This window comes from Manacus vitellinus, unplaced genomic scaffold, assembly GCF_001715985.3.
Source record: "Manacus vitellinus isolate BGI_N305 unplaced genomic scaffold, ASM171598v3 scaffold_51_pilon, whole genome shotgun sequence".
Lineage (NCBI taxonomy): Eukaryota > Metazoa > Chordata > Aves > Passeriformes > Pipridae > Manacus > Manacus vitellinus.
In genome coordinates this window covers 1,997,011-2,021,244 of record NW_021940620.1, presented here as the reverse complement: position 1 = coordinate 2,021,244, position 24,234 = coordinate 1,997,011, and the positions used below count along the sequence as shown (strand labels likewise).

Genomic DNA, 24,234 nt, shown 5'->3' with positions numbered 1-24,234 from the left:
CTTGGCAGGGAGCTCCACTCTGCATTTGGCTGCTGAAATGGGGTTGTGGTTGCCCTCCCAGCCCGACTTCACAGTGTGGCCTCCCTGCAGGCTCAGTTTTTCTCATTTTTTCTCAGATGATGCACAGAAAAACACTTAAAGGTCAATGTCTAAGGAGGCATCTTAACCCATTAAGAGCGACAGCAAAGTCAAAGAAAACTGAAGGAGAAGAATGACCATTTATTGATTTTGCTGCCATAAATGTTCCCCATTTGCTGCTCTGCATTAGGGGGTGAGAGATGCTCCTGATGGGAGATGCTCCTGGTTGTTACATTCTCTGAGTGGATGAGCTGGGGCCCTACTGCTTTCCATCAGAATGCACAGGTCCATTACGAGAAACAGGAGAAACGTTTCCAAGAAAAGGGTTTAAAAAAAACCCCAGAAGTTGTTCATTCAGGCAGTTACACTGATAAGAGAACAACAGTTACCTCTTTGGGAAGGCATAGACAGTTCCTTTTCTTCCAATATATATTTGTTCTGCAGCCTGTTTCCCACCCTCAGTGGCAAATCATTGCTGCTGCTGGCAAACTGGAATCACACTGTTTGCTGGAGCTGCTTTCCTCAGGCTGTGTTGAAGTGCTAAGTGGGGGATACAAAATAAATGTGGCTGAAAGGGGCTAAAGTTTCTCGTTTCTTAAACGGATTGAGTAAGTTTCTGCACGCTGTAATTTCCTTTTTTTGATTTCTTCATTTTTCCCTTCCAGAAAATGGCTGTTCCACCTGTTTATGCCGATCTGGGCAAAGCTGCCAGAGATGTTTTCACCAAGGGATATGGTAAATAAAGCCAAAATGAGTTTGGTCTCTTGCTGTCTGCCTGATTGAAGTATTCCAATAATTTCCATTAGAATCCACGGAGTTTTCCATCACAGCTTCACACTGCCTTTACTGTGTAACTTACTTTTCTTTTGACAAAATTCTTCCTGTCACCCATAGGACTGTTGTCTGTCTTGAGAGAAAATTGTGTGTTGTGTTTTGGCTGTTCCTTTGTATCGATGAGTAGGATCATTGCTGTCAGAAGTTTGATTATGAACAGAATGCTGCTCACTATGAATAAATTCATTATTACCTAATTTGGTCCCACTTACATTGCTGAGGTCAGTAGGATTATGAGTCAAGTGGTATCTGAAGTGAGTACAAGCTGCTTCATAAAAACACGTGGTTTGATAACTGTACCCTTGGTTTAACTCTTCAGTAGTCCACAGGTGATTTAGAAGGGATTTTAAAGAAATAAATCAGAAATGCTTTTCAAATCAGAATATATATGATTCACATTTTTTTACTCACCTTCTAGGTTTTGGGTTAATAAAGCTTGACTTGAAAACGAGATCTGAAAATGGACTGGTGAGTTTGGAAACACATTGAAATCCTAAACACTGCAACAGTGTTGTGCTTACTGTATATTTCTTTTAAAAATAAATATGCATCCCTTACCCTCTCCCTTTACCATGTTTCACATATAACTTTGCAAGTTCCTTTGTATTTATCTGAACTAATATTTAACAAATTATAATGACTAATATGTTCTAGATGTATAAGTATTTACCTGAGTGTCTTAGTGGCAAATACATATTTTACATATGTGGTCTTTTTTTTTTTTTCTTCTAGGAATTTACAAGCTCAGGTTCAGCAAACTCAGAAACAAGCAAAGTTAGTGGTAGTTTGGAAACAAAATACAAATGGGTGGAATATGGATTGATGTTCACAGAGAAGTGGAACACCGACAACACACTAGGCACTGAGATCACTCTGGAAGATCAGGTAAGCTTTGGCTCCAAAAATGCAGTTTGCAAATTCACTTATGCCAGTCTCTAATTAGAAATCCAACCAGTGAATTTCTTTTCTGTTCAGCTTGCACGGGGCCTGAAGCTGACCTTTGACTCCACCTTCTCTCCTAACACTGGGTAAGCAGTGAGTGAGCTGAAGTGACAAAAAGGCATTTTTAATTTCTCTGTCCTGAGATGCTGAGACAGCTGATAATCAGCCTGTGTATAATGAAATGGTGCACATCTTTTAGCATTAACTATCCCCTTTTAATCCTCAGCTATAGCAAGCAAACTTTTACATGCAGTAACTTGAAAATTATCCTCAGAATTGGGGAGTGAGGAAAAGGTTGTGTTTGTGCTCCCGTTGTGTGTTTGTGGCCGTGTCAGAGGATGAGCTGCTGCCTGAATTAAAGCACCCACCAAGTCAGCTGTGATGCAAAGCTTAACAAGCTCTGGGAGCCAGTTGGCCAGGGCTCTAATAGGGTGGCACAGAACTGGGCTCTTCTCCCGGGCTGAATTTATCCTGGGAATTCTTGCCGGGCCCCGCGTGCCGTGGCGGTGGGTGGGTGTTCCTGGCACGGCGATTGGATGCCATGTTTTATGTGGGCCACAGGGATTAAGCAGCAGCTGTAGGGCTACATGTTGGTTTATTTTTTTCCCCTGATTATCTTGGTGCAAGCAGTGCTGCCAGTGAGTCAAAATACTCTGTACATCAGCCTCCCAGAGCTGCCCTCCCAGGGGGGTTCACCCTGTCCTTTAGATTTAGTGTCCTGCATTGTCACCTGCTTCCAGTCCACTCCTAATTCTAGATTAACGAGGTATTTTTGTTAACCAGAATAATCTTGTTTGTTTAGAGTTATTTAACTGTAGGATTCTTAAAGAAATAGGAAAAAAAAATGTTTATGGGAATGATGTTACAGCTCTATAACTTTCTTGGGCACTTGACAGGTTGCCTTAGAGGACTAAAATTTGAGTAAATGGAGTGAGATTGAGTCCTGGTGTGACCTGGTTTAGGTTGATAGGGATGCATCATGTCTGAATATGAGACCTCTTCTCCCCTTCCCACATTACTGACTGTGATGAGTCTTTCAACAGGGAAGGTCATTTTTAGGAGTGCTCCGTGTTCTTGCCTCTGTCCTTGCTGACATTGGTGGGAGAGGTACCACTGACTTTTACAGAAGTTGCAGATGAGGGCTTTTGGCACTCCTGCACTCTAGTTCTGATTCTGCAAAACACAAGAAATTCTGAGCCTGAAATAATAATAAAAAAGAGAGCAGTCTCTGTGTGTGTCTGATAAAGCACTGATACAGTGTCTGGAGATTGCTTTTGCTAGCTGGTGTGAAAGGTTGATTGGAAATTTCAAATTAGGCTGATTTTTCCAGAAAGATTTCAGTAAAAATTTGGTCAAAGGCAGAAGACACCTGTAAAAAGAGAAGCAAAAAATCTTAAATAAGAGTCGCTGAATATATCAGATGTAACTCTCTTGCCTTGTGAAGGTCTGCACCTTTGATGTAAATCACCCTAAAGACCCATGAAAAAACACTGTTCTGGCCAGTAGTATAAAAGAAACCAGGTCACTCAGGAAAGTGTATTTCTGCATTAACCTGGCAGCTTTCTGGTGGCTGTAACCATTAAACTTCATGAAGCACCCTAAGGAGTAATTGGGGTGTCAGAGCCACTGAAACAGGAGGAAACTGCAGCCAAAGCAGTGATTCCTTAATGTCTATCACAGTAAATAAAATTACCAATTCACCAGGATTGCCTAAAAATTGTTTGTTTGGGACAGGCCAACTACTATGAACTTTTGGTGGCAAACCTGTAAACTGCTGCAGTTTCCCTTCCAGCCCTGCATCTGCCAGACTTCCAAACCCATCAGATCAGTTTGAGGTGAGGATTTGTTTTTGTCACCTCCCACCTGTGTGCTGCTGCTTTTCAGAACAGAGCCCAGGAGTGCTTTCTGGGGCACCATGCTGCATTTTATTGCTCAATTGCAAATAATTCCCTGTAACTGAATTAGGGTTTTGTAAAGGTGGAAGGTAGGGAGGTGACGTGCCGTGTGGCTCTCCAGGGGTGTACACGTTGTCTTCAGAAACTATTACACTGAGTTAAAGGAAGTGATTTGATGGGATTGCTGCCTACAAGCGTGCCTTTCCAAAAATAAGAGATTCTTTGTCTCCTCTTTAGGAAAAAGAGTGCTAAAATTAAGTCAGGATACAAAAGGGAGCACATCAACCTGGGCTGCGACATGGATTTCGATATCGCGGGTCCTTCGATACGCGGAGCCCTCGTGCTGGGCTACGAGGGGTGGCTGGCAGGCTACCAAATGACTTTTGAGACAGCCAAGTCGAGAGTAACCCAGAGCAACTTTGCTGTTGGCTATAAGACTGATGAGTTCCAGCTTCATACTAACGTGTAAGTACTGGCAGACAGGCATTAAAAAGGAATTTGGAGGGATTCTGCTGCTTACCAGGACAGTGACAGGGACAGAGGGTCAGCAATGGAGAACCAGGGGATGGTGGATTTGAAACTGGGTCTTCATTAAGGATGTCGAGCTGCATTTTTTTAGCTGTATTAACTTTTCTTTTGAGTTATGTGGGTGAGGGAGTGCATGATGGAAGGAATTGGAACTCACTGAGCACCCTAGAGTCCAGTGTGTGTCTGTCTAACAGATAAGGATTATTAGAATCTGTTAGCAGAATAATAAAACAATATAATAAGATATATAGTAATAAAAACAATATAATAAAGATACTCTTTGTGAAAGCTGAAATAAAAGCAGTGCTTTCCTCTTGCACCTGTCAACATCAAACAAAACGGTGGCTTGATCTGTAGCTGGAAGAGTTAATCACAGGATGAACAAGAGCAGGCAAAAGGGAGTTACTGCAAGAGGCAGGGACTGGGTTTGTTTTAGTACTGGAAGTGATATGGTGTAAAAGGTTTTTTGGTATTACTTGGTAATAATCTATTTACTCAGGCATTTGTGCTTTCTGAGTGTATCAACAGTGGGAAACCGGAACCAAATTCCATGAAAACCTTAATTTCTCTGTCTCCTGTTCCTCTTAAAAAAGCAATTTATGACTTTGGGGAAGACAGGTTTTTAAGATTAGGCAATCCCTAATCCATTCTCCCAGCCCCCCCTTTCCGTGCCCTTGGGTAATTGGATATTTTGCATGTAGCAGAGCTATTCCAGGCTGTTTCCATCTGGGGGCTGAACAACTGTTCTGCCTTCCTGGAGCTGCTGCTTCAAAGGCCTTCTGTTCTGTCTCCTGCTGGTTTGCAGAGATGTGGTTTAGGAAGCCCCCGCTGCCTTTCAGAACAGTCGAACCCCCACAGCCCAGATGCGGTGTTTGAAGAGTTGCCAAAGCACAAAAATGTGGGCAGAGAACTTTCATCAAAACAGTCCGTGGGGTCCCCTTCACTCAGGACTTAGGAGTTATTCCTTCAAGCACAATGACTCTCTGTTATGCTGTAGCAGTTCAAAACATTGTATTATTGGCTTTTGCTATAAAATGCTGTGATTATTATTACTATTAATTAGAGCAACAGCAGAAAATGACTTTATAACACCAGCAGGGGCTCGGATCTGACTGTTTCTTGAATTCCTGAGGGTCTGTTTCTCAGGTTGCTGTTACTGTACCAAACCACAAATGTGTGATATGAGCAGAAATCCCACTTATTGTTAATAACAGGTTAGTTAGGTGTTTGATGTGTTCCTACTTTGAAATGTGTCGGAGCTTTTATATAATGGCAGAAGGAGTTGTGTGTGGGACTCCCCTCACTCCCCTGCTCAGTTGTTATATCTGCACAGGTCAGTGTTTCACAGAGATGCTGTGGCAGAGCTGATAATTTAACGAGGTGGGGCTCAAAGCATTGTTTTTTGTTCCTGGCATTACACAGACCAGCTGGGGACTTTAGCAAGTTACTTTCCTTAAGGGTGCCTTCATGTATTAATTTTCATAGGGGGCTAATGTTTTTTTAATCTACATATGAAATGTGCTGTTATTACTATCAGTGTTAAAAGGAGGTTTGACTTTATTATTATTAATAATAATAACTTAAAGGAGGTAGGGCTGGATAATTTCTAGTTTTAAAATGACTTTCCTCATCTTTTAAGCATAGCTCAGACCGCCCCCCCCTAATGTTGCAGGTCAAGACAGAGCTGTGTGGGAACCTTGCACAAAATCTGCCTGTATAACCAGCTCTCCTCAGTCCTTTTTAATCCTTCCTTTTCTTGAGAGCCAAGCACATGCAGTTAATGTGAGCTTCAGTCTTATCTGAAGTAAGTATTGTAGTGTTTTTCTGGAAGAATTGCTCTAACAACTTAAAAGGCTGCTGCTATTGCTTGAACTTTTAAATAGGTGTATCACTACTGTTTGGGCAACTGGTATGAGCTACAGAACATCAGGCCAAAGGGGAAAAAGAGAAAAGATTCTAAATCTACTCTGTTTTTAATCCCTAAAGGTCTGGTATACTGTAATAGTTGGAACCAGATTATTTCACAGTTAATCATTAAACCTCTTTCTTTGCAGAGGTCTTCCTGGGGTTTAAAGCCCGTTCTCTGCAATATGTTTCTATCCTCTCTTAAGAAAATGAGTGAAAATGGAAATTCAGATGCTCACTGGTTTACAAGGAGTGCGAGGCCTTTAGGAGTCTTTGGCTCTTGTTTTTATGCTCTGCATGCTCTGATGTTTTGCCTTTTATTTACCACACTTTATTCCCTGTATGACAGTGGTGGCAGTAGCAATTGGAAGTTATGCTGCTCATCAGTCAGCTCTGGGCCAGTGCTCTCTGCAAAGCAAAATTAGTTCCATTTCCATTTCTAGCCCAGAGACTATAGCACAGATGTACCATCAGGAATGTTGCAAATGGAATTCATTTGCAAAAGCCAATAGAGTCGGACATTAAATTGGCATCTTCCCTTCTGATACAGTTCCTCTGTGTCTGGTAAAAGTGCTGACACGGCAGTTTGGGGATGACTCAGGCTCTGTGACTCCCTCTCAGGACACGAGGGAGACATTCATAGGGAAAGTAATTGTTTCAGACACATGCAGGGAAAAATAAATCTCTTTACTACAAAGACTCCCATTGCAGGGAAGGGAAAATTGGAAGCTGTCATCACTGGTCTGATTTTTGATAGTTTGTCCTGTTTTTTTTTTTCAGTTTCAGAAGTTGCTGAAATGTAGTAATCTTCACTGAATTGAAGCATCTAAAAATAACTTCATAACCAATCTGGCCCAATGTCTCTATCTTAGCTGTTATGGGTCATACTTAATGAGGTGTGAGGGGATGTTGTGCAAATAGAGATCTTGCTGGAGAAATAAAAGCTGATTGTTTTGCGTTGCTGTTGAAAACCACACCGATGCATTTTCCTTCCAGGAACGATGGGACGGAATTTGGCGGCTCCATTTACCAGAAGGTGAATGATAAACTGGAAACAGCCGTGAATCTGGCCTGGACAGCCGGGAATAGCAACACTCGCTTCGGAATAGCCGCCAAGTATCAGATTGACCCAGATGCCTCTTTTTCTGTGAGTCCTGTGCATGCACATTTAGAAGCATTTGGAAGTAAGTGAAGCAACTTTTCCCTCAGCAGAGCACGCTCTGGATGCAGTCCTGTGCTGTGGAGTTGGCACGTGGATCTGTTTGCCTTGGCTTTGGCAGCCGGAGGGCACAGCGATTGGATTTTCCTTAAAGGCACACGGAATGTTTGATCCTGTTATTGGGCACTATTTTGAGAATGTTTTCGTGTCAGTCTGGAAAAAATTAAAAGCTATGTCAATAAAAACCAGTGTTTTCTACAGTGACTGTAGATACTTTGAGATTGGGGGCTTAAGTTATGGCAAAATTATCTCTAGATTTTTAGGGATTTAAAACTTGAAATCCTTTACCTGCTTAATAGCTGTTGCTTAATTTTCAAGTGTGAAGGACTTTGAAGAAAGCTACTAAATTATTTACTGAATTTATTACTTATTACTAAATAATGCTGTATTTTTTTTTCCCTGAAGGCTAAAGTGAACAACTCCAGTCTGATCGGGTTAGGATACACTCAGACTTTAAAGCCAGGTAGGTCTAGGCAGAAAAAAAATCAGAATCAATAAAGTGATATTTTAGTCTTGAAATACCAGAAGGTTTTTTGATGACAAAATGTGATGGGTTTTGTAAGATTGCTGTTGTGCTTGGCAAGCCAGGGATGAACCTTTCTAGGGACTGCTCTGTTAATTTTGGATGCCTGTTGGAAGCAGAATTATTAGAGACCGTGGTCCACTGCCCAGTCAGATACTCTTTTATGTTGATACAAAATATAATTAGTTGTGTCACAGATAAGTAAACACATTTTTAATACTTTCAGAGGCTTCTTATTACTGAGTTTATTTTGCTTGAAAATGTGACTTTCTCAAGGTCCCCTGGCCCAGGAAGAGGACAATCTTACTGCTGTGAAATTGGTTTTAATGTAGTCTAATAAATCTGCTGCCAGAATACTGAGCAGATTGACATGAGATATTACAGCAGACAGGGCTTGGGCTTTTTCCTACCTAGATTTTAAAGTGGTTTAGAAAGGTGGATATGTATCAAGGTCCCAATTTTTCATAATACTAGACTCTCAAATTAGATTAATCAGTAGACCTGCAGCAGCGAATTGACTCAGAGCTTTAATTACCCGGAGTGATAAAAAGCAGAATCCATCATCATGGTTTATTATAAATTTCATAACTCAGAAGGATTTCTTATCTGCAAGTTGCTGTAAAATGCCCAGCCCTTACAAGGCCAGCTGCCAAATGCCATTAACCTGGCTACCCAATAAATTAAAGCAGTAGCACAGACACTGAACCTAAAGCTCAGTCCAAGTTTTAAATTGACTTCTCTCTCACTTTTCTCTGTTTTGCAGGTATCAAACTGACATTGTCAGCTTTGTTGGATGGCAAGAACGTCAACGCAGGTGGTCACAAACTTGGTCTAGGACTGGAATTCGAAGCATAAGGAGTGATTTCACAGTTGCTAATCTGAAAATACAGCATAGCTACCTTCAGAATATAGTGTACCTTTCAATGTTTTGTCTGGGGTGCGAGTATTGCTACGTATCAGTCCTGCTAGTCCTGGTTAAAGACAGCTAAGCTTTAAAAATGATGTTGTTAAAGAAGTGGAGACAAAAGCGTAAAAAAAAAATCCTAATTCCAGGCTTTTTTTCTTTATGTAATTGCTCATCACATGTGTCAGCTGCCACGTGATAGGAAGGAGGAAGGCGTTGATTACCTCTACTAACATACTGATGGCACAAGGAATGTGTTAATGTGGTGTAAACCCTGAGGATTGCCATGCAGACCACTCCGTTGTACTGTTAATTCCGTGAGCAAAACCTTCCGACACTCGAGGTTTCAACTGACGGGGGAATGTGCAAACTTGTCTGAAAAAGGGATTTTAAGATTTTATTTTTTTTTTTTTAGCTCTGTATTCCACCAATGGTTTGTCTTATTTGGTTACCTCCCCCCCCTCTCCAGCTGTCTCCAGAATGCTTTAGGTTGTCCGCCTTGTCCAAGTCCCGTCACGGAGGAGGTTTGATGTGACTCAGCCAACGCTGCCTGTCCTGTGTTGTGGTTCCTTCCCCTTGCACTGACCGGAAAGCTTGTAAAAAACAGACAGAATCAGGGAGAGTCTTTGCGACTGCAATCACACAGTTGCATCACTTAAATCTAAAATGGGAAGTTCTGTTTTATTACCACTTTTTTTTAGCAACTAAATGGGTACATTTTTAGAGAGTCTTCCATTTTGTGTGGAACTAGACCCCAAAATGCTGTACTTGACACTACTAAAAATGGATAAAAAACCCAAACTCGACTTGAATAAAATATTAAAATGTCACCTTTTACTTTGTCTTTATATTAATTGTGAAAACAGTTTCATCTAAATCTGTGGTCCAGAGGCAGACTGACAATGTCTTGGTGCATATTTTGTACCACATGAAACAAAAATACTTACTAGATTTAAGTTCCAGACATGGCACTGTTCTTACTGCTCGCTGAGCTCTGGCAACTGCACATATGCATGTGTTTAGCTAATGGATAAAACAAGGTAACATCACTTGTCTTCCATTGCAGAATCCAGTAAGTTGAATTACCTTTCTGTAAACAAGTAAGTGTGAACAATGGACAGTTATGAGCTGGGATCAACTTCAGTGGCTTTTCAGTAATATTTTGTATTTTTTCGAGGGTAAGCCATTGCTGTGAGTGGCTGCAGATGGCAAGAGCTGCAGTACAGGAGGATGTGCCTGGTGAGGCAATGGCATTGCAACAATGTGAGGCTGCAGAGCCACAAACTGGGCAACACTGGCTGTTTCCCTCTTACCACGAGCCGTTCCTGAGTGTTTCCTATCTCACATGCTTTTCCCAGCACTCCTGGGAGAAGTGGTCCTCTTCCAGACTTCACCCATCAAAATGAACCACGTGCAAAGAGCTCAGTGACATGGCAAATGCTCAGTATTCATTTACATCCTGTGTGCTGTGCATGTCCCCTGTTCTCTTGGTGTCCCTGTAAGCCTTTGGGCTCCTTCCTCTTGATTTTCTCATCCTTGAGGCATCTGCTTTGGTATTTTTTTCACCTGTGACCAGCTTCAAGCCTTCTCTCAGGGCATGGAATACCCGACCAGGGGTGAGAACAGGAAAGCTTGATTTTGCATAGATCTATCCAATGTTGCAAAAAGCGTTCCATGAGCGCCACAGCACAAAGCCTGGACAGGAGGCCAGTGGGCACTTCCCTGGGGGTGTGTGTGGGTGTCCAATCCCTCTTATCAACCTCCATCAGAAGGCAGGCAAAGGAAATTCCCTATTTTCTGTCATGGATTTGTCTCGCTCACATCTTGGAGGGCCCTGGCAGCTCCAACACCGCCTGTCCTGCTGGGCCATTTGGGCAACCACCGGCCAGGAGGGTGCAGGGAGGTGGGACGGGGCTGTGCTGCCGTGAGAGCACCAGAGGAAACGGCCTCAAGCTGAGACAGGGAGGTTCAGATTAAATATTAGAAAATTTTCCCTGCTGGGGTGGTCAGACACTGAAGGGCAGCCCAGGAGGCGGTGGGGTCACCTTCCCCTGGAGGTGTTTGAGATGTGGCGCTGGGCGATGTGGTTCAGTGGTGTAGGGGTGACAGTGACGGTGCCGGGTGGGCGGTTGGACTAGACGACCTCAGGAGTGTCTCCCACCCTCGGTGACCCCTCGATCCCACGGCTCTGTGACCATTCCATACCCCCACCATTCCATAACCCCGGGCTCTCTGATCCCGCCGTTCCGTACCCCCCCTCACACCCCGCCTCTCGCCCCCCCCGCGCACACGCGCGCCCCCCCGGTGTCCTCCGATCCGCGCGAGCGCCCCAAGATGGCGCGGGCGGCGGCGAGCGGCGGGAGCGGGCGGGCTGTGCCCCTCGGCCTGGCGCTGCTGCTCGGCTGGGCCCTGGCGGCCCGCGGGCAGAACCTCCGCGGTGAGCGCCGGGGGGGGCGGCTGGAGGGATGGCTGGGGGGCTGCGGGGGGGCCGCTGCGCGTCTTCACCGGCTCTCGGTGGGCCGGCGGCCTCGGCCTGCGCGGGTCGTGCCTTGTGGACACCGGCCCCGGAACCGGCCTCGGTCGGGGCAGCGAGCGCTGAGGGCTGCGCTGGGGACGGGCATTGCCCGGGCGGGGATCGGGAGGCCCAGCCGGGTGCGCTCCGCTCGTGGTGCTGCGAGAGCGGTTTGGGTGGTTGGAGCAGTTCGGGTGGTGACTTCACTCATCGGACTTGGTACTTTGTTCTAAGTACTCTAGTTCTGTGCCTGGGTTTAGCCTCCCTCTGCCCGCGAAATTAAGCTTATGTTACTTTACAAGTTGGCTCCAAGTTCAGTCTGTTTCCGTCCTTCCCTTTCAGACCAGCTGTAGCCCAAGGCTGGTAAGAAATGCACATTTCACGTGCAGCGGGTTTCTCTTTGTTTTAGGTGGAGTATTGCCTGGGCAGTGAGGAGAAAGGAATTACTGAAGGAAATGAAGGGAGCTGTTTGAGCCCTCAGTTCCCTCTGTGCCTGGCAGTGGGAATATCCACCCCAGCTCTTTGTGCTGCCCCTCACCTGGTCTGACGGGATGGCAGGAAGCATTTGGGACAGAAACCTGTAGGAAAACGAGAATTTTCAACTTCAGAAATCATGAAATAACTTGCTTTCTAAAAGCAGTTCTCCTGGAAGGGCATTTTAACCATCACATGTTTTTTATGTGTGGTGTTTACTAAGAGGGCTGTGTTGCTAATTCTGTCACCAGGACTGAACATAAATATCTGTTTCTGAAGCTGAGGCATCTCTGGAGTCCAGGCACTGCTGTAACACCACCTGACTGTGTTGTGTAACTGTAAACAGTGCAGCCACCGTTTATAATGCCAAATAGTTTTGGGTAGATGTCATAAATCAGCTGTGGTTGAGTTGCTAAACTTCCTACTGCAATTAAAATAAAACCCCTCGTGTTTTAGGAACAATAGGAAAGTATTTCCCAGTCTGAAGCCACAGCATTAGCTGGTGGGAGTCCCTTGCATTTAAGCATATATCCTTCTAAAACTTGAATGTCAGAATGAGTTTAAGAACGATTTGAAGTGTAAGCAGCATAATTTTATAGGGAAAATATGCTTGTTTGTATTTCAAACAGTTTAGCTATTATTATTTGGCTCTCTAACACTTTTTGTCTGTCTGAGGGGAGCAGTAAGGTTGACCTGCCTCCTTCCCAACATGCCAACTAGCTATAAGTAAAAATTAATATAACTCTTGCAGCTGCATTTCCTCATATTTATCTCCATGTATGCAATTAGCTGACTTGACTCCTGAGGGGAAATCAGAGTTCCCTAAACTTGTCCTGTACAAGATCTGAACAAGTTAAGGTTAATATAATTCAGAGCAGTAGTTTTCTCAACAACAAGTGTGTCGACTGTAAAACAGTTGCCCTTGAACCTCAGCAGAGGCACCGTGATGTCCAGTTCACGTGAGATGAGTGGAGTCTGCTGTGTTTGAGTTGGTTAAAGAGTAATTTCCACTGCAAAGGTGTGCCTCGTAAACAAGAGCTCTGTTGTAACTGATCCTCAGTAAATATACATTTCATGAATAACATGATTCAGTGTCCCCTCTGTAATATTTTACTTGGGAGTAACCTGGCACAGGCAGTTGGTTGAATGCTTCATTTTTAGAGTCCCTAACTTCCCAGTGGACCTTGGGAGTGCTTAATGAAAGTATTGTTACTTTTTTTAAAACGAAGAAATAGTTTGGCATGCCAAGATACAGGGCAGGTGTGGTTCCCCTGTTCCAGTGCTGATGTGTGCTGAAAGTCTAAAATGTGGTCTGCAGTTTTCCAGGTGCCTCTGGAAGTGACGTGCTGTACACATGAATAGTTTGCTACTTTTTAGGTTTAAAAAAAACACTGGCTCTTTATAAACTCCCTCTGCATCTGTTTTTACCTTCCTTTGGATAGAGAATAGGGAGGATGGGCTGTGCATGTGGTTTTAATGCTCACCTTGTTTCTTAGGGAGTTCTGCAAAGCTGTCCCAGCATTGGAGAGATGCTGAATTTGCCTGAGGGTGACTGTTACTCTTGCCGACTTATTTTATTAGAATAATTTGCTGTCAGCAGTAGCCTTTCCTCCAGGAACATGGGCAGTCAGATTGTCCTTTCTTTGGCTTTGTTTTTAACCTGTGGTTCAGTGGTTCCATTTCAGTTAACAAAAGGTTGGAAATCTTTTTCAGTAGCTGTAAATTCAATAAAAATTAGTGCCTGGGAAGAGATGCTATTACCTTGTGTCCTGACTGAAGGGGACTTCACAGCATGTTCTCATTTTTGTTGGTAAAATATGTGCTGGTGAAAGATTAAAAACTTTTAACTGCAGGAAAAGCTTTGCTGAGAAAATCTTCCTCTGTAGAGCTCAGCTTCTTCTGTGGGAGAAGGAATTTGATGATGGAGAAAATACTAATTGTGTGTGAATCTGCAAGACATCATAAATCCACAGAGGGAGGGATGACATGTCTTTGAAGTTCTTGTGCCTGGAAAACATGCATGCTGAATTTTTTAGGGACACTTTGGCATACTAATCTAGAAAGGATGTGCTTCCAAGCTTTAACTCCTCTCCTGCTCAAGACTTAGGAAATTGCCAAAGTACAGGAAATGTATTTCTGCATATGACTGGTAAGAAGTTTGCAATGTGACATATGATTTCTTGTCTGTAAAGGGAATCTGTGGCAATGGTGGGTACCACAGAAGTTACTGCCTGGTGCTTAATATTGACTGTTTCTCATCCTTTTCTCAGATCCCGTGAACACGGAGACGCTTCTGAAAAATATTTCTTCTAAAAGTGAGAATGAAACACTGAGCAGATCCCAGAATTTGACAGACAGCTTGCAGAGCCTAACCTCAACAAAAAAGGCAATCCCAACAACAGCCAAAATCAGTTCAGTGACTGCAGGAAAGGCACCTACAGCAAAAGGTGACTCTTCCTCATCTGTTCTCCCTGCTAGTCTGGTACCTCCAGTTGATGCTTCTGAAGATACTAAAATTGAGGACGAGGATCTTCTAACAGATTTGAAAGATACACTAAATAGTTCCCCACCCATCATAAAAGAAACTCTGGAGTCAGATGGAGATGATTATGGTCCTTACGAGATGACACCGATTTCCAGGTACAGCCCAGACCTAGAGATGCCGGATGACGACGACTCCGACACCATCAGCAATTACAACGAGGAGATCAAGACCCTGGATGAGAAGATAAAAGGGGTTTCTGTCTCAGGGTTGGAAGAAGAAGAGGACAGCCATTTCTTTTTTCATCTGGTTGTAGTTGCCTTCTTAGTAGCTGTTGTTTATGTCACCTATCACAATAAGAGGAAGGTAGGTGTGCTCTGAAAGGTTGAGAGGAACAGCTGGAGTATTTAAAATGAGGTTGCATTGCCTGGTACACCTTTTTAATAAGAGGAACTTTTCTTTTTGGAGAATGGAATCTTTGTCCACTTAAGCCTTGTGGTGATACTAATATGCATATCGTTATTCTCATTTTATATGCACAATGAAAATGAACTCAAACATTTTCAATTAGAAAATGAGTTAATTGATAACATCAGTAATCAATCAATTCAGTAATGGACACTGGCAGTGCACAATGTGAGTTCTGTAAAGGAGACCTGAGCCAAGTCAAGTGAAGGTGAACAATTAACTGATTTTGTTTCTGCACAGGATTATAAACAGCAAATTAAGGAAGGTTTAATCCTTAATGGTGTGGGAATGTTCATGATAATCCTTCTAATAATTGTTCACTTTAAGGTGGTCTTTATATCATAAATACTATGAGGGCTTAACTACAAACTTCTAGGAAATGTTTAACACTGCTTCCAGTTTTACATAGAGAAGATCAGAGATACTGTTTTCAGGTAACTGTTTTTTCAGTGCAAATTAATTCTCTGTATCTCAAAAGTAGCCTGATTGGTGTTATTTCAAAATACATTGCTAGCATAAAAAATGAACTCCAGCCCAACCAGACCCAGTACTGGTACATGCACAAATTTGCAATTAAACCACAGGTTAGTTTTTAGATATGAGGAAAATTTAGTGTTTATCCTTGTGGAGAACACTGGCTTGGGTGAGGATGTGGGGGACTCTGAACAGAGCTAAAACCCCAAAACCTTCTGCTTTCCTGTGCAATGGCATATCTGGAATGTGCATTGCCAAGACTTTATAGGGAAAAATGTTGAAGACTGTGTTGCATTTGAAAATGTAACTTTGAGAGAAGTTCAAATAAGTGATTAAAAATGCCTCATCTTTGCTACGTAAGTGAAATAATGTTTATAGTATAATTTGGGTAATTATTACTTTTTAACACTTAGAGATAGTTTTGGGAACAGAAAATTCACTAGTACTTGAAGTATGTAGATAATGGCATGTATTTGTGTGAAACAACAGTCAAGTTGGTTCTTCTTTCTCTCTGCCCACTTCCACTGTCCTGTTTCCTCTTTTGCCAGTGTAGTTGCTCTGTGTAAAGTAAATTCTTGGATGAGATGGTAAGAAACAAGGCTAAATAGGGTGAAGATAATAGACATTTAAACATCTGATTACTCTTTGTCTTCTTTAACTGCTCAGCTGTGATGCAGAAACAGTTTATCACATCACACCAGTGCTGCTTCTGTTGCCTCTGTTGCACCAGCAATACAATTATTTCTAACAAGGGTGAAATGCCAGGATAGATAAGATGGATAAAGTAACAAATGTCACCACCTGGGGATAGTTGAATAGTCAGTAGATGCAGTGCTTCTGGAGCTACACATGTAGCTTTACTAAAAGATTTCCAGGTGGAATGCAAACTGCAGCTGAGGGTGACAAGGACAGTGTGCAAGTGTCTGACTGCCAGTGCTGTGGTTTATACCAACAGCAGTGCCATTGCCAGCACCGGGGGGGGAACTGGAATATCAGTAGGACTGTGGAGCTGTCTATCAGACCCAGAAACAGAATCAATGAGGTTGGAAAAGACCTCTGAGATCATCGAGTCCAACCTTTGACCCAACACCACCTGGCCTACTGGACCATGGCACTGACGCCACATCCAATCTCTTCTTAAACACCTCCAGGGACGGTGACTCCACCACCTCCCTGGGCAGCCCATTCCAATGCCCAGTCACTCTCTCTGTAAAGAGTTTCTTCCCAATGTCCAACCTAAACCTCCTCAGGCACAGTTTGGGACTGTGCCCTCTTGTCCTACTGCTGGTTCCTGGGAGAAGAGCCTAACCCCCACCTGGCTACAACCTCCTGTCAGAGAGTGCAGAGAGTGAGAAGGTCTCCCTTGAGCCTCCTTTTCTCCAGGCTGAGCACCCCAGCTCCCTCAGCTGCTCCTCCTAGAAGCAGCTCCAGACCCTTCCCCAGCCTTGTAGCTCTTCTCTGGACCTGCTCCAGCCCCTCCATGTCCTTCCTGAACTGAGGGGAAATCTTTTAGTAAAGCTACATGTGTAGCTCCAGAGCTGGACACAGCACTCCAGGGGTGGCCTCACCAGCACCGAGTACAGGGGCAGAATCACTGCCCTGCTCCTGCTGCCACACTGTTCCTGATCCAGGCCAGGATCCACTGGCCTTCTTGCCCCCCTGGGCACTCTCTGGCTCCTGTTCAGCTGCTGTCACTCAGTCCCCCCAGCTCCCTTCCTGCCTGGCTGCTCTCCAACCCCTCTGTGCCCAGCCTGGACCTGCAGGGGGTTGTTGTGGCCAAAGTGCAGGACCCGGCCCTTGGCCTCGTTCAACCTGATGCCACCGATCCCCTCACTGTTCTGAGAGCAGATGTAACTGTGTGATTTGTGTTTCAGCTCTTCCTGCTGGTGCAGAGCCGGCGCTGGAGGGACGGGCTGTGCTCGCGGACGGTGGAGTATCATCGCCTGGACCAGAACGTGAACGAGGCCATGCCTTCCCTCAAAATAACCAACGACTACGTGTTCTGAGAGCACTGTGCTTGGGCTTTGCTGAACTTATCACTCTTTGCCTGCCCAGTCATGTAATGATATTCAGGTATCCCAAATAAGCTGCTTGTACAGAAATGAGATGTACTCTCTGTGACCTGGATGTTTTGGAGATTAAATCTCATGGAAGATCAAGGGCATGACACATCTGTTTGCTACTTTGGTCGGGTTTTATATCAACTATAAAGATGCAGAGTTTAATAAATTAGTGCTCTTTCCATTCATTAAGCAACATCCCTTCTGTCTGGAGCAGTCTTAATAGTCGTATTACAAAAAAATAAGCATAAAATATTTTAGGTCTAATAAATTAATGACTTTGGCATCACTAAATCAAATTAATGATCTCTTTGCTCTTCACTTATATGGCTCATAAATCCCACTGTATTGAAAACTTAAAACATAATTACTTTTTTCTATGCTTAAATCCTGATGCTGCAAATCTTTTATCTTGGTTTTTTTTTTCTGTTTCCTTGTTGCATAATTTGATCCTATTTTAGGCAAAATAGCTAGAATGGCAATTTAATAATTTCCATATGTGTTCCTGCAGTAAATAATTTAAAAATAATTATGTATAACCTATTTTATTCAGAAGTTTTATACCATATATTTCCTTAAAATGCTCAAGGTGTTTGTGAAGGTATGAAGCTTCCTGACTGTCCATTTTTTTCTCTAATGGTATTTATGACTGTTTCATTGTCTTTGTAATTAATGAGTGGAAAATAAGCCTTCTTGAATAATCTTACTAAAATATAGATAGTTGACAGGCTTTCTGTACATCAAAGCTTTCTGTTGAATTTTAAGACAGTTGGGAAATGGTTATGTGCTTATATTATAATTGGGAGAGGCCTGAAACTGTAAGAATAATTTATTTGGTTGTTCTTCTGACCCTGGTAACAGACAGGTGAGAGTAAAGGTGTGGGGGCTGCCAGTGCACTCTCATTTTTGACAAACATTTATGCATTAGTGTAAATCAAGTTACTGGTACAGTAGTTTTTTTGATTTTTTTTTTTTTTTACTTTGTCTTTTGTACTTCCATTATTTATGGTTTTATGGGTTGTAAAATATAAAATTTTAGTTTTCTGTACATTCTGTTTGTGATTTAGTTTTCAACCTGAGAAATATGTAAATAACGGTGAATCAGAACCCCGTAATTAATGACTTGGTATTCAAGTAGTTATGTAACATTTGGGAAAAAAATCACCTTCCCAGCTGATGGCATGAGGAGTCTGAAGGCATGATACTGTCTTAGGAATGAAGTGCTAAAAGTTCTAAATCCTACTGTTAAATGCATTCTTTTCATAACTACAGGAAGTAAAGCACAAACAAAATATCCCAAAACTCTTTTCTCGCAGTAATTTTTATCATATTTGGACTTGTATCACTTAATATTTTGAATAAGGTTTTTAAAATAAATGACAATAATGAGCTTGTGTTTTTTTATCTTAACTATTTCGCTCCTTTTATACAGTACCTTGTGATAAAGAACTTGCTTGGAATTGGAAACCAGTTCAAACCCATCTTTTCTGTCACCCATACTGGGTGTGTGCAGGTTTGTTTTATGCATCTGTTAAATGGTGTTTAGCAAGGTTTAAATGAAATCTTTGAAGCTACAGGAGTTAATAAGTTTTTTAATGTGCAATTTTTTAACCTAAGTTGTTTATTTAATAATTCTTGTGGAAGATACTTGAAATTCTTACCTGAACATCCCTGCTTTGAAGTAATGCTGCTGTGGTCAAGATCCAAAAGGAAAGGTTACTTTGCAAAGCTCCTTTAGGATGTTTAAATATCGGAATTTGAGGAGTTGGCTAATGTTTTTTGCACCCAAGAAGTTCAGGAGCTTTCTCTTTGAATAACATTCATAAAGTGTAGTGATTCTGACAGCAGAAAATAGTACATTCACACTTGACAGAAGCTTGTGCTCCTTTCCCATGGTACCACAGGCCTTGCTCAGAACCTGGAAGGAGGTGCTGAAGGACCTGGCTGTGCAGAAGTGCAGTGAACAGTTTAATTTAAAGTATTGGTTTCTCTTCAACCAATCCAGTGAATTGGGCCATCGAGACAGATGTTTGGTCACACCAAAGTTTGTGGCTGCATCACAGCAAGCGAATTTAGATGATGTTTGTGGGGTATCACTATTCCCAAAACCCGTGCCCTGCTGATGAGCCCCAGCATGCAGCTGACAGTGCCAGTGTGACAGAGAGCCTGCAAGGCAATGGTTACATGTGTCCTAAAAGAGCCATTTCCTCCCAGTCCCTGCTGTGTGGCAAGAGAGAAGTGTCCCTTCAAGATGGTCTCAGAGTTAAAGCTGTACAACAGTGAGCTCTGAGCTCCACCCTGGCTCAGGGCTGGGCCGAGCTGCTTCTCCAGTGACTTGTGTGTCACTGCCACGGAACAGGGACCTCACCCAGGGCAGGTGAAAGATCTGACATGCACACAATGACTTGGACTTTTTTATTTCCTAAGGATATTTTTCCATTCTCAATAGCCCTTGGACTGTTGCCTGAGCAGGGGGAGTGTTGCTGAATTGGCCTGGGCAGTCAGGAGCTGTTCCCTAATAGTGCCAATAAAGAGGGAAAGGTTTTTCCTGATCCGGTTTTACAAGGGCTCCAGCAGCTCCAGGAGAGTGCAGCATATGTCATCCACTGTGCAATAAAAGAGCCATTTGCTGATGAGGTAATCAGGGTTGAACTACTGGGTTTTAATTTCTTTAATTGAATTTGCTTGTGGAAAATTAAGAGCAGGCAATCAAAAATTCATAAAGTGCTGAGATCAAACAGAGGAAAAAGCAAGCAGATTTATGTCAGATCTTACCAACAAGAAATGCCTTGATGGATTTCTTTAGTGAAGAAAGGAAACTTTCTCACATTAAGGTGAATTATGACTTCCATCAATATTCTGATAAAAGGAATAAAATATTCCTGAAGAGTTTTCTGATTAAACTTCTCAAGATGAAAGTTGAAACTCTATTTATGTAGGTTCTCGTTAGTGGTTGGGTTTTATGAAATGAGGAAAGAAATAATGAATAGGATAGTTTAAACAAATGATACATTTCACTTTTACTATCCAGGAAATCAGGTATTTTAAAATATTTATGGTTTAATTTTCATTTAGCACCGGTGCATATTATTCAGCTCTAAGTCAACTGTCCTTGGCTGCTGCTCAGTTGTGTACAGGGTGAACAGAGAAGGGTTTATCTGAGCAGGGAGCTTTGAGTTACGGGAAATTAATTTGCAAGGTGGAGATGAAAAATGGGATACCTTAAATAAATTTCAGTGCTACGAAAATAATAGGAAGGGAAAAGAGAGAGTTCTGTGGCTCTAACCCAGACTGCAATGAACAAAAACATTGGTCAGGGATTTTCCAAGTCATGGCCAGCTTAGGAAACCTGTGATGAGCCACAGTGGGGGACATTTTATTTGTTTTTATTGTTGGTGGAAAGCTGGCACAGTGAGCAGAGAGAAACCTGGCTGGCAGCTGGTACTTGTTTGGGTCTCAATTATCTGCCTGAATTTGAGGCAGTGATGCCTCCTGGGGCTGGGGGGCAGGAGGGACTTGTGATGGGGCAGCTGTTCTTGCTTTGCAAGGGGAGGAGCAGGTTCTCCCAGCAGAGCTTCCCCCTGAGCTGCCCTGGGGAGGCTGCAGGTTGTGGTGGCACCAGGGGCTGGGTGACTGAGAGCCCCACACCCCAGAGGAGGCTGCTCCGGAAGGTAAGTGGGTTCCTAACCCAGTAGAACAATTCCTCTTTCTTTTTTAATCTTATTCCTGTCATTTTAGGTGCTGAGCTGCTTCACTGGGCAGCCAGAGCAGTGCCAGGGCTGGCTCAAGGTGAGAGGTGGGAGTGTTGGGGGCAGAGATGGGGCTGCTCCCTGTGCAGGAGCAGCAAACTCTTAATTTGGTTTCTCATGAGTTGTGGAAGGTGGCCCTGCCACGGCAGGGAGATTGGCACGAGATCATCCTTAAGGCCCCTTCCAACCCAACCCAAACCAAACCATACTGGGATTCTGTGATTCTAAAGCTGGTTCTAAGTTGTCTCATAAAGCAAAGCCCAAAACAAGATGGTTTTCACACTCTAGAGCTCAGGTGAGCAGTGGTTGCTGTAGTCTCAGCATAATGACTTTTGTTGCTGAGAGGTCAAACCAGAGTGAGGATTTGGGGTCTCTTTTGCTTTGGGTTGCTTTGTGGTAATTTTCTTGCAGGGGAATCCCTGGGTGGACTCATGGGGAGGCTGAGGGTGGTGCTGGTGTGTGCATGGTCCCCACCACCACAGCACCTGCTTGGCTGTGCAGCTTCCCTCTCCTGTCCCAAATCCAAACCCAAAGCTGCATTTTGTGCTCCCACAAGGCTGAGTAGCTTTATGGGTGTGCTAAATCCTCCTGTAAGGCTGATAGAGCAGTAATCTTCGAGGCCATATATCCCAGCCACCACAAAGCAGCAGAACTAACACCATCATTCTTACACCCTTTACCATTGAGTGTCCTTTAAAGAGGAGTCCCTGTACTGGTTTTTGTTAAACTTTTCTCATCCAGAGCAGATGAGTACCCTCAGTGTAATAAAAAATGGTTAATATGAGAACTTCTCAGCTTCACTGTTTCCAATAGATCTAATTAAAAGGGGAAGAATGACACCTCTTCTCTAATTGGTCCTTAAATCATTATCAAAATCATTTAGCAGCCTCCTAAAAGTTATTTTTAATTACAAGGTCTGTTGCTTTGTTATTAGCACTGAAAATTACTAATCTTGGCAATTTCCTATCTTTATTAAGAATAAAATACAAAGGTCATGTTATCCTTACTGAGGTGCATCCATAGAGGTTTTAATCAAGATTAAGTGAAGCTGGATTTAATCCCTTTCTACTGTTCTGTAAACAATGCTGAAATGTTGCTATTTAAGGAAGCTGGTGGGGTTAAGAACTGATGTTGAGGTTCACAGGTGTACTCAGGCCACTGAAGTAATTTAAATTCAGATTACATGAACTGGGAGACCCTTGTGTTTGTTGATCACAGCTGACCCTCATTATCAGCTGGTTTTGCGAGGCAGTGGATTATGTTGTGTATTTTTGTTGGCCCCCTCCTGCCTTTCATTTTGCAGTGGGGTTTGTGATGAGTGATGGAAGTTCAGTTTGTCCCTGAGGAACATGTTCATGCTCTCCACGTAACTGTTCCTGCTCTGCAAGCAGGGGACAGCGAATAAAACATTCAGAAATACCCACATGGCCCAGTTTTTGCACTACAACAAGCCCTAATGACTCAGTTTAGGATGTATCTTTTAAGGTTAACTCATGCTTATTGTTAATAGTTAAATTTCCAAATTAAATTGTTGCAGGGTGACTGTTCTCGAGCTGCAGTCACTGAGGCAAGGAACAGCTGATTATCCTTTATAAAGGTGCAAAGTGTTTTCAACATCTAAAAATAGCCCTTTTACTGTTAGCTGACAAATTCTACCAGTTAATCTGGAATAGGTTTTAATTTCTAATGCCTGCTGACTGTGGATCCCAACAGCTGGAATGCCAGATGTTCAGAAAAGGAGAATTATGTTCCACGTCGTGTGGGGAGGGAAAGAAGGTGGGAGGGAAGGGCATAATGGCATCGTGCAGAAATGGAAACCACAATCTTCCAAGCAGTAATGCCACATTTTCAGTATAATTCCTGGGAAAGATCATCTGCATTCAAATAGGTGATCCCTAGAGAAGGAAAGCTATCCTTGATCCTGTCTAGTACAGAGGGTTTGGCTGGGTTGTGCCACAAGCAGACAGAAGGGCCCTGTGCCACAAAATATCTGTGCAGTTTGGGGGCAGTTTGAGAGGCAGCTTGCTTTTGTGCAATTTGTTGTAGTTTTAGCTCAATATAAGGTGTGCAACCTGTAGAGGGGTGGCTGTGGTTGCTCACAGGGAGCAGTGCAGTGACCCTGGGGGAGGTGGTGGCATCTGCAGCCCTTTGCTGTGCAGTGTGGTTTGTGAGGAGCTGTTGGGATGGGGGTGAGCTTTGACTGCCTTCAGTAGCAGGAAGGACCATCAAGCTGTGTTGGGTGTCTGGCTGGGATCAACTCTCCTACCTGGAACAGAATGAGGATGGTCCTCATGCAGATGTAAATATTTGAGAGCCCAAATGTCACTGTGGCTCTGAGTAAGGGCTGGAAAGCCCTGGGGCAGCTCTGGGTACTTAACACACTGCTCATCCCAGGTGTTCATGGCTGGAGCCTGTGGGACAGGTTCTTCTGCACCACGAAACAGCTGGAAGTACAGTCCTCTTGGATGTGACATTACAGGAGCCCAGACTTGCTCCTTTTGTCACCTCCATGCCTAATTTATCACTCTGGAGGTTGCCTTCCTCTTTCCCCTTCCTGAGCCAGTGGGATGGCTTTGGGGGAGTTTGGTGAACTGGGAGGTTTCCTGCCCATCCAGAGGGTCCCAGGGGTCCAAGCCCTGTGTGTGGAGGCAAAGCTGGGAGTTGAGTTCCCCTTCAGTGACCTGTGGGTGCCCGTGGGGAACGTGGCCGGTCCCTCTGTACCGTCCTCGCTCTGCTGGGACTGATTTCCAGAGAGAGCTTGTTTTTGAAAGAAAACCAGGGCAAAGAACTGGCTGGGTTCTTTATCTCCCCACCCCAGAAAAGCCCTGTGCTCGCCCCTTCTCATTTCAGTGGGAATATCATGGGTATCACGGCACAAACAAGATGCCTTCTGCTGCTAGTGGGTGGTGGCTGTGGGGACAAAAGGACCCTGCTGTCACCCCTGGCACTTGCCTGGAGTGCTGCCTGCTCCTGCCTGGGCCTGGGCGAGCAGATAAAGCCCTAAATGAAAGTTGTATTACAGAAAAAATTCACTGGTGAGGCAAAGGAAGGTATTTTAAGTGGCAAGCAAACTTCCCTTGCTGGTGCTGTGAAGCCGTCGCTGCTGAGGACAACTGTTCTTTGCATAATACCCAGAAGAAAAATAATAGTTTAGATTTTCAAATAATTCATTTTCCCCAGCTTTACC

The 24,234-nt window shown here is 43.5% G+C and overlaps 2 protein-coding genes across 2 annotated transcripts; both read left to right on the top strand.

Moving 5' to 3' along the window:
• The first annotated feature begins 727 nt into the window (after nucleotides 1-727).
• On the top strand, nucleotides 728-9,665 carry VDAC1 (voltage dependent anion channel 1). The gene is made up of 8 exons (XM_008922178.3): nucleotides 728-813; nucleotides 1,331-1,380; nucleotides 1,645-1,797; nucleotides 1,888-1,940; nucleotides 3,987-4,214; nucleotides 7,179-7,329; nucleotides 7,807-7,864; nucleotides 8,688-9,665. The coding sequence occupies exons 1-8, from the start codon at nucleotides 747-749 to the stop codon at nucleotides 8,777-8,779; spliced, it is 852 nt and encodes a 283-aa protein (XP_008920426.1). The 5' UTR covers nucleotides 728-746; the 3' UTR covers nucleotides 8,780-9,665.
• A 1,244-nt stretch (nucleotides 9,666-10,909) lies between these two features.
• Nucleotides 10,910-17,483, top strand: CUNH5orf15 (chromosome unknown C5orf15 homolog). Its single transcript, XM_018081154.2, is given in 5 exon segments — nucleotides 10,910-10,949; nucleotides 11,163-11,206; nucleotides 11,208-11,265; nucleotides 14,085-14,662; nucleotides 17,113-17,483. Coding segments are annotated over 5 exon segments (852 nt in total). The 3' UTR covers nucleotides 17,245-17,483.
• Nucleotides 17,484-24,234: the final 6,751 nt, after the last annotated feature.